At 50.3% G+C, this 16,925-nt stretch overlaps 1 protein-coding gene across 2 annotated transcripts in view; it reads right to left on the bottom strand.

Moving 5' to 3' along the window:
• Nucleotides 1-16,925, bottom strand: part of UBASH3B (ubiquitin associated and SH3 domain containing B) — a 140,216-nt gene that overhangs the window by 34,974 nt on the left and 88,317 nt on the right. Inside the window, exons 2-3 of one of the 2 annotated variants that reach the window (XM_047071215.1) lie at nucleotides 2,249-2,302; nucleotides 1,272-1,458 (exon numbers count right to left, since the gene is read on the bottom strand). In XM_047071215.1, coding sequence (XP_046927171.1) covers nucleotides 1,272-1,458; nucleotides 2,249-2,302 — 241 coding nt within the window. Of the gene's footprint in view, nucleotides 1-1,271; nucleotides 1,459-2,244; nucleotides 2,303-16,925 lie in introns of both variants that reach the window. The other variant, XM_047071216.1, reaches the window with a different exon arrangement.

Raw genomic sequence — 16,925 nt, 5'->3', positions numbered from 1 at the left:
GGGGGGCGGAGGTCTACCGCTACTGAACATTTGACATCCTCTGCCCGGGGCTGGAGGCCGAGGACGCCATCCCTAAACCCTCGCTTCTGTCTGTGAGGACGGAGGAGAACTGCAGGCTCCCAGTTATCCGGACGTGGGCCGTCTAACTGGTAAATTCAGCTGGGGCCATGGGACCGACGCTTGCCTCCCGCCCTGCCCTGCTGTGCCCCTGGGCGCAGCCTGGTCCAGCCGGAAGGAAGAATGGGGGAATGTGCCCAGAGAAAACGGCATCTCAGGGTAAAGGATGTGCTTTCCCCTGCTCTCACATCATCTGTGACTTTTCTGTTCTCCTTGGATGATCAGAAGTTGACTCGGCTGCCAGTCTCCCGCTAGGTCAGAGAGCTGTGATATCATCTCCCCACCCTCTTGGAGCACTGGGGGAAAAATGAGTGTCTCTAACGTTCGGAATGCTTTTGAGAAAGATCCTGGAATGACTGGGAGGAAGTGATAATCATTATAATTCTCAGAGGGAACGGTAAGAAAGAAGGTGTGAGGAACACGGTTTTGTTTTGTTTTGTTTGTCTTAAAGAGGCAGAGGCAATCTGGAAAAAAAATACTTCAAAATAGTTTTTGAAAATGTTGTCTAAAAGTGCTACCATTCTGCCTCATCTCGAATACACCTGGATAAGCCAATTCTGCTCTATCTCCACAGGGAACTAAAGTAGATGAAAAGTATTTATATTTATTACACGGAGGGGGATTTAATTTAGTCATTAAGTAAGCTCTGTGATAGCTAGGATTATGGAGGTTAGGTAACTATGGCGGGTCACAGGTATCTTTGCTGTCTCTAGAAAGATCTGGTGAGACAAAACTCGTGGCCAGAGGGTCTATGAGGCTAAAGTCCCCTCCCGTGTCTGTAGAGCACATTTCTTGTTCCTAGCTCCCTAATTTCTACTCTTACCCGTGGACCAGGGTGGAAATGCTTTAGTTTCGGTGTTGGGGCCGCCCGTCCAGGTCCTGACTCAGTGGGTCAGGCTTGTCCCTAGAGTCCCGAGGAACAGCAATCATCATGATGGTGCATCCGACCCGGGGTGCTCCTGGGCCCCGGCAGATGGGACCTTACTCATTCCTTAACGGTCCATCCAAGCCCAGGAGCCCGTGACTCTTTCGGCCAGCTCCCCGAGGCTGCTGACTCTGACTCCAGGTCCCAAGGCGCTGGCTGGGGTGTGGCAGCCAGGCTCCCCGGGCAGGGGCTGAGGGGCTGGGGGGCCGGGGCAGGGTCTGCGGCTCACCATGAAGAACTGGCAGAGGGTGATGTGGGGGAAGATGTTGTGGGCTTTGTTCTTCCCGCAGATCTGCTTCGACTGTTGCCAAAAGTCGGAGAGCTTCTGTGCTAAGGGGCCGGTGGGTCGGAGGTAGAGGACGTACTCCCGGGGCAGGGGGTCATCCAGGAAGGGGTCGCCGACGTGGGAGAACAACCTGCCAGAGAGGAGGGAGCCAAGCAGGACCCGCTTGAGAACAATGGAAGGGAAGGAAGACCCGAAAGGGACAGATCCACCCTCCAAAGGCTCCATACCCCAGGCACTGTAAGGGGATGGGTTTTCGTTTTTGTGCTTTAAAAATCCATCCTGGGGCACCTGGGTGGCTCAGTCGGTTAAGCCTCCGACTTCGGCTCAGGTCGTGATCTCACAGCTCATGAGTTCAAGCCCTGCATCGGGCCCTGTGCTGACAGCTCAGAGCCTGGAGCCCGCTTCGGATTCTGTGTCTCCCTCTCTCTCTGCCCCTCCCCCACTCATGCTCTGTCTCTGTCTCTCTCTCTCTCTCTCTCAAACATTAAAAAAAAAAAAAATCCATGCCTACGATTAAACCCACATGCCTCCAGACAGGAGCATAGGGACCTGCCCTGGGCAGTGATGTCCCGCAAGGTGTTTTTGTTTTGTTTTGTTTTGTTGAAATCGATTCACCCAGCACCCACGCACCTAAGGTGTATCTTTGAGTGAAGTCGGGGGACAGATACCGTGCTAGGGGCTGTATCTTGGAAATGCTTTGAATTTCTTTAAACAGCTTTAAGGAGAAGCACACCCTGGAACCAAGACCCAGGAGGCCATGAGCTTGATAACCCTGTCGCATGTCACATGGCTTGTCACACGGTCTTTTGCCCCCCACCCCCCACCCAGTCCGTTAGAGAAAGGCTGCACATCCCTGCTCAACCACGTGCACTTAGAGTTAATTATATGCTATTTTCTCTATTTATTTATTTCATACCAACCAGTCACATGCTGCCTGAACACTTCTCCCTCCTGTGGATGCCAAGGCTTTTTGTCTGGAAGAAGAAATCAAATTTCTATTGTTAGTATTTTTAGCCTCCTATCAGCCTTTCTCACTGCTGTGGCGACAGTGTGAAGGAGACGACATCAGAGCCTCCTCAATGGCGTGTGGGGGTGGGGGTGAGACCAGACACCTGCAGCAAGGGCGCCCCCTCCCCCCAAGGGTCCTAGCGAGGCATATGGAAATTAGGACTTGTAATTAATTTCCATGTAATTAGCACTGGATTTGCATGCGGCCCGACAGCCATGCAGTCTATTTTCAGCAGTTTCCACATTAGAATTTTATTTTTGCTTCCCTAAAGGTTGCCTGTCTTGGTCCGTCCTCCTTCCTTTTCACCCACTCTCATTGACCCAGATCCCCGGCCGAGCAGTTTTGTGTTTGCAGCCCCTTGGCAAACAAAGCGTGTTAGAAGCTGATGCCCACAAGGATGTTTGCTTTGGTCCAGTTCAGTGACCCCTCCCACCCATCTCCAGCCACCACCCACAGCCTCAGGCTAGATCTGTAATCTCCCCGCTATTTTAGACGCCTCTGGGGACAAAAGACAGGTGAAGAGTGTGGCCCGGAGCTCTGCCTCCATCACTCCCCCTGCTGGAGTCAAAACTCTATTACTGGACGGGGCGGTGTCACAGGAAGGTGACCGCGGTGAGGCCCTTGGGCACAAGCACGCGAGTAAGAGTGTCTCAAATCTCAGGTCTCTGAGAGCCAGCCACTTCTGGCTTTGTCACCAGCTTTGCCGTGCATCCATTCGTTCCGCATTCATGCTTCCGTGTGCTCGAGAAATACTTCCTGAAGTGCAACTATTTTGTCAGCACTGTGCTAAGCTCCAGGAATACGGTGACAAACAAGACTTCTACGGTCCCCACCCTCATGGAGATTTGGGTGGAGCGGGCATGAAAACCTTGATAATTAACACAGATAATAAAACACAGATAATAAAAACACAGATAATTACACTGGTGGTGAGTGCAATGAAGGGAAAGCATGGGGAGCCATAAGAACATAGGATGGGAACACCGAACTTGGGCTGGTCAAGGGGTCAGGGAAGGCTTCACTGAGGAGGTGACATTTTGAGTGGGATCCAAATAGTGTAGACTCCCCTGGGCAGGGGTGGGTGGGTGGGGAGGTTGTGGTGACGGCCACTTAGCATATCTGCTCCATAGGTGTGCACCTAACTAAGGGGCCTTGAACTCTCATCTGACCCCACGGAGTTGATCAATAAATGGCCGTTCCCATCCCTTGTAGTCTACAGATCCCGGTTCTTTGGAAAAGGGAGCGGAAGGGAATTTTAGCTTTAGTTGATACTCTCCAAACACCCTTCTTCCAACTGGCCACTAAAGCCAGCTTCTCTGTCCATCTCCTGGGCCCTCTGTGAAGCAACCAGAAGGGCTGGTGCTGTGAATCACAGGGGTCAGCCTGGAAGGACCTTCAGATCATCTGTGAGTGAGCCCAACTTCTTCACTTTACCCCGGGGGATCTCAGGTGAGGGCTCAAAGCAGCCTGTCCCTACCATTGGCTCTGTAGCTCGGTTCCACAGCCCAAAGATCAATTTAATACCTTCTCCCGTATGAAATGCTGAGCATAAACACCATATGATCAGGATTAAGACATCTACACAGCTAAGTAGAACAGCATTACAGAAGCAAGCCAGACAGACCCCTCTGAACCCCTCAGAACAAAAGCTGGTACAGAAAAGGCTGGAAACACAGGGACCACCTCCCTCCCCCCCCCCCCACACACACACTTGCCCCAGACCTTAAGGTGCTTAATTGCTGCCATGTTGCCCACTTATTAGAGGCACACATCGTATGCTTTTTTTTTTTTTTGGATGCAGAACCCACATACCCACGAAAGAATGCAAATCATGGTCTTTTAGGTTAGAATCTCTGAGGAATTAAATTCACCAAAAAAAGACCCATTGTTTCAAAAAACCGGGGAAGGAAAAACTCATTTGTGATACAATGTCCTATTTATATAAAGGATCCAATTTCTTTCTTTCTTTCTTTCTTTCTTTCTTTCTTTCTTCTTTTCTTTTCTTTTTTTTTTTACAGGCCCTTCCCCCAGTGAAATATATCTGACTGAAATTTAATTCATTTTTCCTTAAGCACCAGGAGTATCATCTGGAAATGAGAGATCTAATTAAGTTATGGTCCCCATAACTCAAAAGACAGGTTTTGGAGAGGGCTCAAAGATATAATTGAGAAAGATAATGAAAGGTTTGGGTGACAAGGCTCTGATGAAAGGTTAAGAAAACCCAAATCTTTCTGAAGAAGACAGGTCTGAGAAATCTTCAATTTTATGGAAGCTTCTTGTATCTGATGTACCTTCTCTAGCAAGGGCCAAAGTAAAATAAGCTTTGGGGCACCTGGGTGGCTCAGTCGGTTAAGCGGCCGACTTCGGCTCAGGTCATGATCTCACGGTCCGTGAGTTCAAGCCCCGCGTCGGGCTCTGTGCTGACAGCTCGGAGCCTGGAGCCTGTTTCAGATTCTGTGTCTCCCTCTCTCTGACCCTCCCCCGTTCATGCTCTGTCTCTCTCTGTCTCAAAAATAAATAAACGTTAAAAAAAAAATAAAAAAAAATAATAAGCTTTGGCTAGAGCACAAAGGGCTCACGTTAGACACCAGAAAGAACTTTCTGGGGGGCGCCTGGGTGGCTCAGTTGGTTAAGCATCTGACTTCGGCTCAGGTCATGATCTTGCTGTTCATGAGTTCGAGCCGCGTGCCTGTGCTGACAGTTCAGAGCCTGGAGCCTGCCTCAGATTCTGTGTCTCCCTCTCTCTCTCTGGCCCTCCCTCGCTTGCACTGTCTCTCTCTCTCTCAAAAATAAATAAACATTAAAAAGAAAAACTTTCTGGAAGGAAGGTGTTGTGAAAGTGAGGTGCTCTGTTTTTTTTGTTGTTGGTGTGGGGGGAGGGTAGAGAAAGTTTCTAGAAAGCCATTACTGATCTGAAACAGAGGAATGGATTCTCTGGGCAGCGGGAGTAAAAGCACCACTTCCCTAGGGTCACAAGCCACAGGCAGGGCTCTGCTGCTCCTTCACGCACTACCAGGCTGACAATGGTTTGGGTTGTGTTCCCAGAACTCTGCCCACAGAACAGACGGAACATGGGCAGTGGCACAGCACATCTCCCCGCTCCACCCTGCTGTACAAAGACTGTTGCTATAGAGCTCCCACCTCCACGGCCCATCGATGGGGCCAATGCCAAGAACAGTGGGGTGTGCGGGGTGGACCCCAAACACCAGGCTGAGCCTGTACAGCTGCTCCGCTCGGAGTGACTCAGAAGTTGGCAGACTGTTGGAGACCCTGGGCAGATCAAGGCGGAGTATCCCTTTAAACTCAAAGGCGAGTGGTCTAGCCATTGGATTATAGCAGCCGATTATTCAGATGGGATCTTTGTGGTTGGACTTGGTGGGACACGGGAAATGCTGCAGCTCTGTTACGTGAGAACACAAATGTCACCTCTGATCCTGGTCCTAACCTTGCCCATTATGTCTAGGGTTCATTCGTAGCAGAAGGTGGGGGGGGGGGAGAAGAAACCCAAAACCAACCAAACAAACAAAAAAACCAACGCAAACTCTGATGACCTACTCATGGTGGTTTGAAAGAACAGCACCAATCAGATCAAAGCAATGGCTCACCGACAGATCAGGCAAGCGTCTGTGAGGACATCAGCCCACATGGGAGGAACCAGCAGCCCCCACTGATGGCCTTGCTTCGCTCTCGCTGGGATCCCTCCCACTGTCTGCCCTCAGCTCTCCTGAATTTTAGGTTCCAGGTTGGTCTGGCCCCAGGGCCACCGCTCGACCCCACCACCACGGTCATGGAGAGGCCCTCAAGTCTTAAAAGGGCTTGGGAAGGAAATATTCCTTTCTGGTTTGCCTAAGACAAAGTGGCATTCTTCCCTCTGCGTCTTCCTCCCTTCCTTTCTTTCCTCTCGCCTTCGCTTCCTCCCCAGGAACTCTTACCAGGAAACCAAGCGAAAACCCAAAACCCAAACCAAAAGTTTAGCTCAGAAAGCTACACTCTAATGGAGTTTGGCCCGGGTCCTTTTGGGAGACCATCGCCTCTGGGTCCTGTGGTTGGGTTCAGGCCTGCCTGTGTGGATTCAGGCCGGCCCCGTGTCCCATTGCGGCATGATTCCTGCTCCCTCTCAGAACCACAGGTTTTGAGCTGGACTGGAATGTCCTGTTTAAGGGCCACCTTCGGCCGAACACCAGCCGTATGTCAGGCGCTGGGCATACAGAGAAGAGGAAAGGGAGTTTCTGGGGCTGGCGTTCTTAAACTGTAGGCCAAGCGACCCTAGGCAGTATAGTACAGATAAGTCTGTGCATGGTGAGCGCGAACAATTTCTGTTACGTTCCATGAGGACAGCTAGACCAAGAATCCTCAGCAGACACCAGGTCTCGCTGTGGGAACCACATTCATAAAGCTTCTTCTGTTAGCTTGTGATTCCATATCTCTTTCTGTTCGTAAGCCAGACACTTCTTTTAGGCTACCCAGTGAGTTCCGATTCCCTACGGAGTACCGTCAGCTCCCAAATCACTCAATACTGGGATCAATAAATAGTCAAGGCATCCCTGGCTCAGGTAGACAGGTTGGCTCAGACTCCCAGGTTCTCCAGGGTCATTCATCTTTTACGTGCCTTCAGAAGAGTTCTTCCCCTATTTTTCTGCACCTGACAAAACTCAGATATCTGACACCGGAATCTTTTAAAACACAAGAAGCAACACACGTACTACTAGAAAAGGAAGGACATTCCCTCAAAGTAGTAAGAGCTTGATCCAATCAAGCCGAGCTTTCCAATTACTTGAAGTTGTTCTGTCCTTGGCTTTGGATTGCTGGTCAGCACATCTTGCGGCCTCCAGATCGTGTACGCTCTTGCTTTGGTTCCCTGTGACCGAAAACTTCGTTATGTAGGAAAAGAGAAGACAGGAGGCCAAGCCTGTAATCCTGCAAGTAGATGAAACTCCCCATGTGACGAAAATTCTATCATTCCTTCATGTAGCTAAGATCATCTCAAATATTAGCAATATTTAGTGCTCACTGTAGGATTAAAAAAAAAAATGTTCTCAACCTCCAGGATACCAGTTGTTACATTTTCCACATCTAATACTTTGAATTCAATTAAAGGATGACCTAATTAACCAGATACCTTATTCTCTTTCCTCAGAATTAGCTTAATGATCTGTGCTAGACTGGGGAGCGAGCAAACTTAGAGGGAACTCAACTTCTGTTTTTCCTGGTTGGAAAGTCCAGCCCTATCAAGGGGCCACTGGTTCCACTAAACAACGTTGAGGGATTCTTTTCAGGTGTATCTGAAAAACGGACATTGTTTTGTAGTGTGGTTTTAGGGAGAAATATCAGAGGCTTTTAGGGTGCTGGGTGGAGAACTGCCAGCTTAATGCGGACCTTCTTCGGACCTTCTTCATCAGAGAATTGGAGGCGGCTTAACGACTTGCCTGAGGCTGACAGCTATGCTGAGAATAGAGGCAAGCAGGTGACTCTGCACCCACAGGTTGCTCCGGCAGGAGGAAAACAGTCAACACAGTCAATAACGATTGGAGGTCTTCCTTGCACCGAGAGCTTCACAGACTTTAAACGCTCAGGAAAAATGGTGAAAGCTATATTGTCAAGAAGCCTCCTCTCTGGACCTGGGCAGCTCTCACCTGATATGGGTCAGCTGTCCGGTCATTTCTGTGGTTGTCCCAATCCAGGGGCTGCTCCCACAGGCTGTGGCTGAGCTCTGAATCAGTGAAAGAAGTATACTGAACCGTTGACGCCCTGAGCCTAGAGCCCTGGGAAGCATTTCTGCTAACTGCCCCCAAGCTTCCTCTTCTCTGGAAACCCAGGGTGAAGTGGCCCCTACCCCTCTGGTTGGGAATGGCCGTGGACACCTGCTCCTGCCTCCTGGGTGCCTCCCTGCTCCTGCCTACCAGAATGGGGTTTCTTGGTAGAAGAGGGAGGTGGAAATGTTGAGAATATTAGCACCCGTCTGCCTGTGCAGCACCTCTGCTCAATCAGCACAGTCCTCCCTCTTATCCTCCACATAAAAGTGACTAAAACCAAACCTATCCTCTGAAGGAGCAAGTCTAGACATGAAGAAAGCTTTTAGGACTAAAAAAAAAAAAAATCAAAAAATGAAAAAAAAAAAAAAACCCCACAAAACCCCTACTAATCTCTAAAGGAGAAGTTCTCCCTACCTTATTATCTTTTTTCTATGCATCAGAAATGACTTGTTTCTTGGGCTTTTGCTTAATACCCACTTCCTCTCGGATTCCGACTTTCTCCTCTGGTGAAGGTTTGCTTCCACCTCCAACTATGATCAGCCTGCTCTGCCTTCTCTTCTGTTAGGTTGGGTAGGGTTGTTTCAGCAATGAGGCATCGCCCACGTGCAGAGCAGAAAGGTGTGAGGACGGGATGGACACAGAATATGGGGCAGACATGAGTCCAGACACTCTAGGGGCCAAGGGTGGGAGACGCTTCCAGAGCAACCAACTTGATCCCCTGAACGTCTCATCCATCGCTGCCCATTAGTCGATACTTCATTTTCAGACATAATTACCCTCTCAGCTACCAGTGGCCGATAAGACCCATACAAATTTGGTCCCGACTTTAACTGATGGTCAGAAGGCAAATGAATGTTGGGGAGCATTTGAGTAGCATCTAAGAACCACACAAGCCAAAGCAGAAATGGTTATTTTAGCCAAAACTTCTTGGCGGATGTAAAATCAAGGAGGGGCCAAATGCTGTTGCCCCAGTGGGTCCTTGCAGGAGCTGGGACGCGGGCACAGGTTCTCAGGTGCTTTTTCCCCAGAGGAAGTTGTTTCCCAGCTCGATGCTTTAGTTTTTCATCTTCAAAGAGAAAGTGATGAATGCCCACCCAGGGAGTTTGAGAAAGAAAGGTGTGACATCTGTGAAGTCTTACGAGGTCCTCAGAAGCCACCATAAGCACTAAACCATGATTCTGTGGTTACAAAGGATCTAGAAACTGGCTGGTCCATTCTTCCTTACGGCCAGACAAGGCTGTACTTCCTTCGAGGTTGCACCTTTGAAGGAATCTTTCTCGTTCTCACAGATCTTCAGGGGAATCCGCCATGTCTCTTGATTATAGAAATAATGGCCCTTGTGCTCAGAAAGTTCTTCCGTGTGTTCAGACTCTTTCCAACTGTGCCCAAACTCGTGCCACCTTTCCTGTAGCTGGTAGGGTCGATCACTCTTTCCTACATAACAAAATAATGTATTCTGTCACTTTGGCCCAAGGAATCCCAGCTACTGTTTGTCACCAAAGGCCAGTAAGAGAGGCTTGCAAGAGGCTGGGCAGTTCAGTTTCACAACCTCACCTCCGAAGTCTCTTGACTCCTCCCTGTGAAGCTGGAGAAGGCCAGTGGAGAGGCCTGTCAATAAACATAAACCATAATGGTCCTACCCATTTCCTTTGGAGGAAATGAACCTAATGGAGAAAGATATATTGATCATAAAGACCCAATCTCGGAATCTGTCTCCTGGCGGTGAACCCTTTCAGTTAGCTGGGCTAATGGCCTAGGCTTTCAGCTGCTGGGGCCTGTTTGAGAGCTGTACATCTAACAATCGATGGGATCTCAAGCCTGCCAGGGGGCCGGGGACGCGACCACCAAAAGGCTGGCCAACAGGAAGGAAAGTGCTGTGGGCTTTTTTATAAGGCTAATCAGAGAAGGGGAGCGGAGGGAATGCTGAGCTGTTTGGGAGCTTTAAGGAGGCCTTCCAGTTGAAGAAACCCAACCTGTGGTGACACCCCTCTTTCTCTTCTATCAACAAGACTCTATTTTCCAACCCAGAAAGAGCCCATTAAGCCGCTCTCCGCAGGGGGTGGTTAGCAGGGAAAATGCTGCTTAGGTTCCCTGATGTGTTTATGTGGCAGGGCCCCGCGGTCCAGATGGAGAGGCCTTGTTTTGTTCTTGTGTAAAGGGGGCTGAAGCCCTGGCCTCTCTGGAGTTTGTAATTGGGAAACCAGCCATTAGACCATGGGTGGTGACATAATAAAACACATTGCTTTCTGCCTCTGTTATAAGTCTCCCTAGGGTCCAGACAATAGCTTTCCTCCCCCCAAAATCAAAGACTTTTTGCACAGAGACACAAGTGGTATGCTTGTAGTATAAAACGAACTTTATAGTTCATTCTTGGGAGCTGACTAACTGTGGGACTATGGACAAGTTAATTATCTGAAGATTAATTTTCCCAGTCTCTTAGGTGGGGATAACAGCACCCACCTCGCAATGCAGAATGGCAATAAATATTGGTATCAGATCCTGTATCTGAAGAGTTCAGCACGACATCCGGCATCTACTAGGCACTCAAAAATAACACCTGCACATACACCTCTCCATGGTATCTAACGATCTTCGCAATTTTCCCAGAATAAGTGTAAGTTCCGCACTAATGGGAATATTTCAAGACGGGGCATCGGAAGACGCGGATTCGTTCTCTGCTAAAAACATCCTCAAACCATCTAGCATGGTGTCGAGGAGTGTACGGGATTTGGGGCAAAAGGAAAGCTTTCCAGACACGGCCACAAGAAAAGGCGCGGAGGGGAAATCGGCCAGTGATGTGGAACTATTGTCACGGGAAGTCTACAGGAGAAGGGGACACAACCCAGGAGGCAGGGGACTTTAGGTCAGCTCAGGAGAGAAGTTGGGAGTCCCTGAGAGGCTCTGAGCATGAGTGGGGGGGGCGCAGTTTTCACTCACTTATCCAAGGAGAGGAGTGGCAGACCTAGGGGGAGAGTGGGGGGTGGTCAATGATCATCATGCATTGGGGAGAGTCTGGCCAGGGTTCCCCCTTTTCCTCTAAGATCCTAAGTTACTGGTGCTCCCTGTGGGGCTGCAGAGACCCACTCCTCTCACTCTCTCTGCCCGTGGTACTTCCCAAGAGAATGGGATCAAAGTTTCAAAAGTTCAACGCACTGCACCTGCTGAACCATAGTTATTCCCCCAAGAAACAGGATCAGAAGTTGCCTCTGTTCTGCTCAAGGACACACAGCCAGCCAGGGACACACCGATCCCAGAGACAGACTGAATGTATCATGAATGTTACAGTAACACTTGGCCCCGCCCCCTGCCTATAATAGGTGCTCGGTAAACACGGCCGTGATTTCTATTTTTATGACCAGCTCCCTCTCCAGAACGTCACCATTTCTGCATGTTTTCATACGCGCTTCCTCCCCTAAGACATACCTGCGAATGGAGTGTGGGTTAGTGCCCTATCTAGCTGCTTGGCTCGGTTTCACATTTAAGGCGGCAAGTCTCTTGTGTTCAGTCCAGAAGGTTCTGTTTTTAGGTTACGGGTTCTATAGAAAACCACGGAAATCAGGCACCCCTGGAGGGGGAGTGTGTGTTGTGTAGAGTCTCTGAGTCCCTGCAGAGGAGAGTCCAGCCGGTTGAAAGCAAAGGTGTCCACTGGATAAAAGAGGGTGTGTCCCTGGGGGGCACTGGGGAAGGCAGGAGGTTAATCCAGAGCCATGGGCGGCCCCCGGACGCCTGTCAGGCTGGCAGCCCGGTGCAGAAGTGCTTGGAGACGTGCGGAAGGCAGGATGTGCCCAGGAAAAGGATGGCACTTACTGATAAAAATGATGGGTAGCCCCAACGCCATGGAAATAGAGAAGCTTTTAAGACTTTTATGTAATCATTCATGGATCCTCTAACAGCCCTGAGAAACAGGCCGATCGTCACTGGTTTTGTTTTTGTTTTTGTTTTTTTTAAGTTTATTTTTTGAGAGAGGGACAGAGAGAATCCCAAGCAGGCTCCATGCTGTTAGCAGAGAGCCCGACGTGGGGCTCGATCCCACGAACCGTGAGGTCATGACCTGAGCCGAAATCAAGGGTCGGACGTTCAACCGACTGAGCCACCCGGTGCCCCGTTATTTTCGTTCACAGAAGAGGAGAAGGAGACGACGGAGAGGTGAAAGGATGTGTTCAGCTCACACAGGAGCGTAGGGTGGAGCTGTGACTGAGACCCTGGCCTCCTCCTCCTAGTCTGGAGCTCGGAGGTCACCAGGACCTCAGGGGGTGAAGGAACAGGGCGGGTCTGCGCTCCAGCAATTGGCAAGTGGGATTTCAAACGCAGAGAGGGGGCAGCGCCTTCCCTCACTACCACCCCCCCCCATATCTGGGTGAAACACATGAAAATGAGGAGTCGTTTTGGGTTGCTGGGCTCATTTTTTCTCCTCCCGTTCCCACTACCTGTCTCCCTGAGCCCCTGGGATCAGCTAAACATACTTAAACACGGGTGGTTTTTAACGCTTCTGAAATGGTTTCAGCTCAAAGCTACATAAGAGGCTCTGACTCATCACTGGTGGGTCAGGGGAAAGCACACAGACCAGACCCAGCCATTGTCATTGTCACCGTTCTGTGCCTCTCCACACGAGTGGCGTACTAGCTAACAGGTACTGAGCATGTACGAGGAATCAGGCACTTTACTACACGTTGTAAATAGAAATGGTCTCCCTGGGTCCTTACTCAACCCTGTGAGGCTGGTGCCATCGTATCCCTCACTGAGCAGGTGGGGAAAGCGAGGCTTAGCGGGATTATGGAACTTGGTCCGGGTCCCTCTGCTGAAAAAAGGAAGGCGTGGCACTCAAGTGTGTGCTCAGCCACCGGGCCACTTGTCCCCATGAGCGGATGGATGTCGGCACCAGCAGTGGCCTCTGTTTCTGGATCACGGTGAGGGGAAACACAGTGACAGTCTTCCACGGAACTTTCTCTAAAACCCAACACCTGTAGGTTCACGCGTTTGCTCATTCAATGAAACATTCCTTCAACAAGCACGTACTGTGGCAAGCTCTGGCACTGGGTTCGGGGCTGTGAACATCAGAATAGGAAAACATGGCCCTTGCCCGTCAGGGAGCTTATCATAGGACCACTTCAGCAAATGGATGGAGGGGCGCCTGGGTGGCTGTCAGTTAAATGCTCGACTTCGGCTCAGGTCCTGATCTTGCGGTTTGTGGGTTCGAGCCCCGTGTCAGGTTCTGTGCTGACAGCTCAGCATCTGGAGGCTGCTTCGAATTCTGCCTCTCTCTCTCTCTCTGTGCCCCTCCCCGACTTGTAGGCTCCCTCTCTCCCTCAAAAATAAATACATAAATATTTTTTACAAACCCAAAGGGATGGGTATTTGGAAAGAGAAGGAAGCGAACATTAACGGAGTACCTATTATATGCTGTGCAATTTACAGGTTATCTTACTTAATCCTGAAGCCAGTTCGGCGAGGTGGATATTACTGCCTCCATTTTACACATGATGAAGCTATGGTGTAGAAAGATTAAGAACACTGTTGAAGGCCTACAGGTAGTGACAGTTCCGGGATCAAAACAGGTCTTATTTAATTTTTTATAAGAACATAATATTTAATTTCTTTCACAGACTGCTTCCTCGTGGGTACTTAGGCTAACACTAAGTGAATTGCTATATGCTAAACGTTCACATTTCTTGGAAGAAAGAAGCCATAAATGTTGTCAGTTAGTGGCAGAGGCAGGGCTGGGAATCGTCAGGAGAGAAGATCCAAAATATAGTTATCAAGAATAGGGACTCTGATTTTGATTATTTAATTTTTTCCCCCCAAATACCTTACCTGCATCCACAGGGTATGATACTGACACTTGTTTATGAAATAAATGATCATACCTATAATTACAATTGCCAGTTGGCACACATGCATCAGGGGCGACAGTCAGTTAAGCGTCCAACTTCGGCTCAGGTCATGATCTCACGGTCCGTGAGTTCGAGCCCCGTGTCGGGCTCCGGGCTGACAGCACGGAGCCTGGAGCCTGCTTCGGATTCTGTGTCTCCCTCTCGCTCTGCTCCCCTCCCCCGCTCACACTCTCTTTATCCTTCAAAAATAAATATCCTGTCTCTTTATCCTTCAAAAATAAACATCAGGAAAAAAACTGGGGTCCAATCCGTCTTATCAACTATTAAGTTATTTCATAGTGATGGCATCTAACCTTGTCCTGCAAGATGCCGATCAATAACTCGTTCACAGTTGCCCAGCACATGCGCTGCCCAACCTGAACTCCCCTCTGACTTCACTTGAGCTTTGTTTCCAACAAATTCCCATGAAGTGAGGTCAGAACAGGTGTTATTTTCAGACTCACGTGCCTGTCTGCACCCGGCCTACCCGCCCCTTGTCTCTCCCTCCACTGAACGGGGTCAGTTTCAAAAGGAGGGTATGTGGGGAAACAACAGTGAGTCCAGGATTTGAAGAATTCAGCTGAGGGTCTTCTACCAGGAGGACGGATCGTTACCACAGGATTCTTGGGTGCGCTTTGAAGGAGAACGTAAGGCAAAGGGTGACCGCGGAGTCTCACGGGGGCCCCAAGCGCGCGAGAGCGAGCGCCAGTCTCTCCCAGGTCGAATCCCATTCTGCCGACCGCTTGTTTCAAGAGATTTGTGGAGACCAAAACGCAAGCCAGCAAAAGAAGCGGGCAGTCCCGGGGCTCAGTGAATGAGGCGAGGACCAATACAGTTCTATACGCGACGTGAAGGCGCAAAGAGGGGAGTCAGGGTGCAGGGACTCAGAGCTCAGTGGATTGGCTGCTGTAGACACCTGCTGCCATCCGGGATCCAACAGAAACCATCCCTGTCCGATTTTTAAAGATCTTCCTCTCCGAGAACACGTATAAACGCCTCACTGTGCACACCAAGCCCTCCACGGACTCTGCCTCGCCCTCAAGCACTCGGTTCCCCGACTCTTGTCTCTTAAACCTTTCTCCTGTTTGTTCCTTTTCCTGCAAGGTCAACTCTACCATCAGGTACCTGGCTACTGCTTACTAATCCTTGACACTCCCCATTGGTTTTGTCTCCTGCAGGAAGCGGTCTTTGGCCTGGCCCCGAACGCCCCATACGTAACTATATCATGGCACCTTCCGCATTCTACTTAAGCGTCTGCGTTTCCCCACGAACTGTGAGCTACTTGAAGCAGAGACCATTTTTTATTTTCTTTGTAGCCCAACAGCGGTCGTAGTATTTGGCACAGAGTATATTTCAAATACATTTTGAAAAAAACGTATTTAGGGGCGCCTGGGTGGCGCAGTCGGTTAAGCGTCCGACTTCAGCCAGGTCACGATCTCGCGGTCCGTGAGTTCGAGCCCCGCGTCAGGCTCTGGGCTGATGGCTCAGAGCCTGGAGCCTGTTTCCGATTCTGTGTCTCCCTCTCTCTCTGCCCCTCCCCCGTTCATGCTCTGTCTCTCTCTGTCCCAAAAATAAATAAACGTTGAAAAAACGTATTTATTTTTGGGAGAACGAGAGAAGAGGGTGAGTCGGGGAGGGGCAGAGGATCCAAAGCGGGTTCCACAGTGCTAGCGATGAGCCCAATGTGGGGCTCGACCTCATAAACCAAGAGCATGACCTGAGCTGAAGTTGGACACTCAACCGACTGAGCCACCCAGGTACCCCTAAATGCTTTTTTTTTTTTTTTTAAGCAGGAACTTCATGAAGATGTTAAAGATATCGATATCCAGCGTGGTGGATGGGCTTTAAGCTGACACCCTAGCAATCACTACCTTCTGGTATTTGCTCCCTTGTATAACCCCCTCCCACAGCGTGCGGATGAGACCCAAGGCCTGCCCCTGTCCCAAAGAATATGACAAAGGTGCCGGGTGCCATTCCTCTGACCCCATGACGATGCACATGTAAGAATCCCCTTGGTTGCCTTGGGCTCCACGGTGAGGTCTGCCGCCCGGACACTCCCCCTCCTCACCCAGGTCCCACTTCCCTCCTTGACTTCCTCCCCCCAGGTTGCCCCGGGCCCTACCTCAGCCCTCCACACACTACGACCTTTGAGAACAGCTCAGAACCACCCTTGATGTGAAGGCAGGGGAGCGTGCCAAGAGCCACACACAGCCCCTTCCCTGGGTTCTAGGAATTAGACGCTGGAAATAAATGGTGTGCGCGGGGGGCGGGGGGGGGGCACGAGGAAGGAAAAGAAGGAGGTGCGGGAAAAGACTGTGTGTCTGTCACTGGCCTGGGCACCTTTGCTCATGTGACAATACCTTCTCCGGCTTCAGGGCAGGTCCTTGAGGTATTTTTTTTTTTTTTAACGTTTTATTTATTTTTGAGAGAGAGACAGAGCCCGACGCGGGGCTCGAACTCACGGACCGTGAGATCATGACCTGGATGCTCAACCGACCGAGCCACCCAGGCGCCCCGGAGGTATTTTTTAAAGCCAAGGAAGCTGAAGCTTGCGGAGGGAGGCAGGTATCATTAGGGCTTAAGCTTACGACCACACAAGAGTCCAATCTAGTCACTGGCTCCCGTATCTGAGACACCGTCCGGAGTGTCGGAAGCACCAAGTACGCCTGACTCATCTGTGGGTTAACTAACTGCATGGGTTTCGAGGCCGCAAGCGCTGACGAATCTTTCACATGGTTCATTCTTCCTGCCACCTTCAAATGTCAGCCCAGGCTGCAGTCAGCCTCGAGGCGTCTTACGCCAACACACGGTATTGCTCCGGCCCAAATGCCAGGCTCGATTCCTTCCGTCCTAACCAACCGATGCTTTTCCTTAACCAGCTCGCAGGAACACCTGTCTCCTGCGTCCGGCGCCCTCCGTGATGACAGGGAGAGGGGCACCGCAATGGCTGGTTACAGACGATTCC

Source organism: Lynx rufus, unplaced genomic scaffold, assembly GCF_022079265.1.
Source record: "Lynx rufus isolate CCGP_SWC_20201006 ecotype Redwood Valley unplaced genomic scaffold, mLynRuf1.p SCAF_9, whole genome shotgun sequence".
Classification (NCBI taxonomy): domain Eukaryota; kingdom Metazoa; phylum Chordata; class Mammalia; order Carnivora; family Felidae; genus Lynx; species Lynx rufus.
Note: the sequence above shows the minus strand (reverse complement) of the source record. Positions and strands in the feature narration are given on the sequence as shown.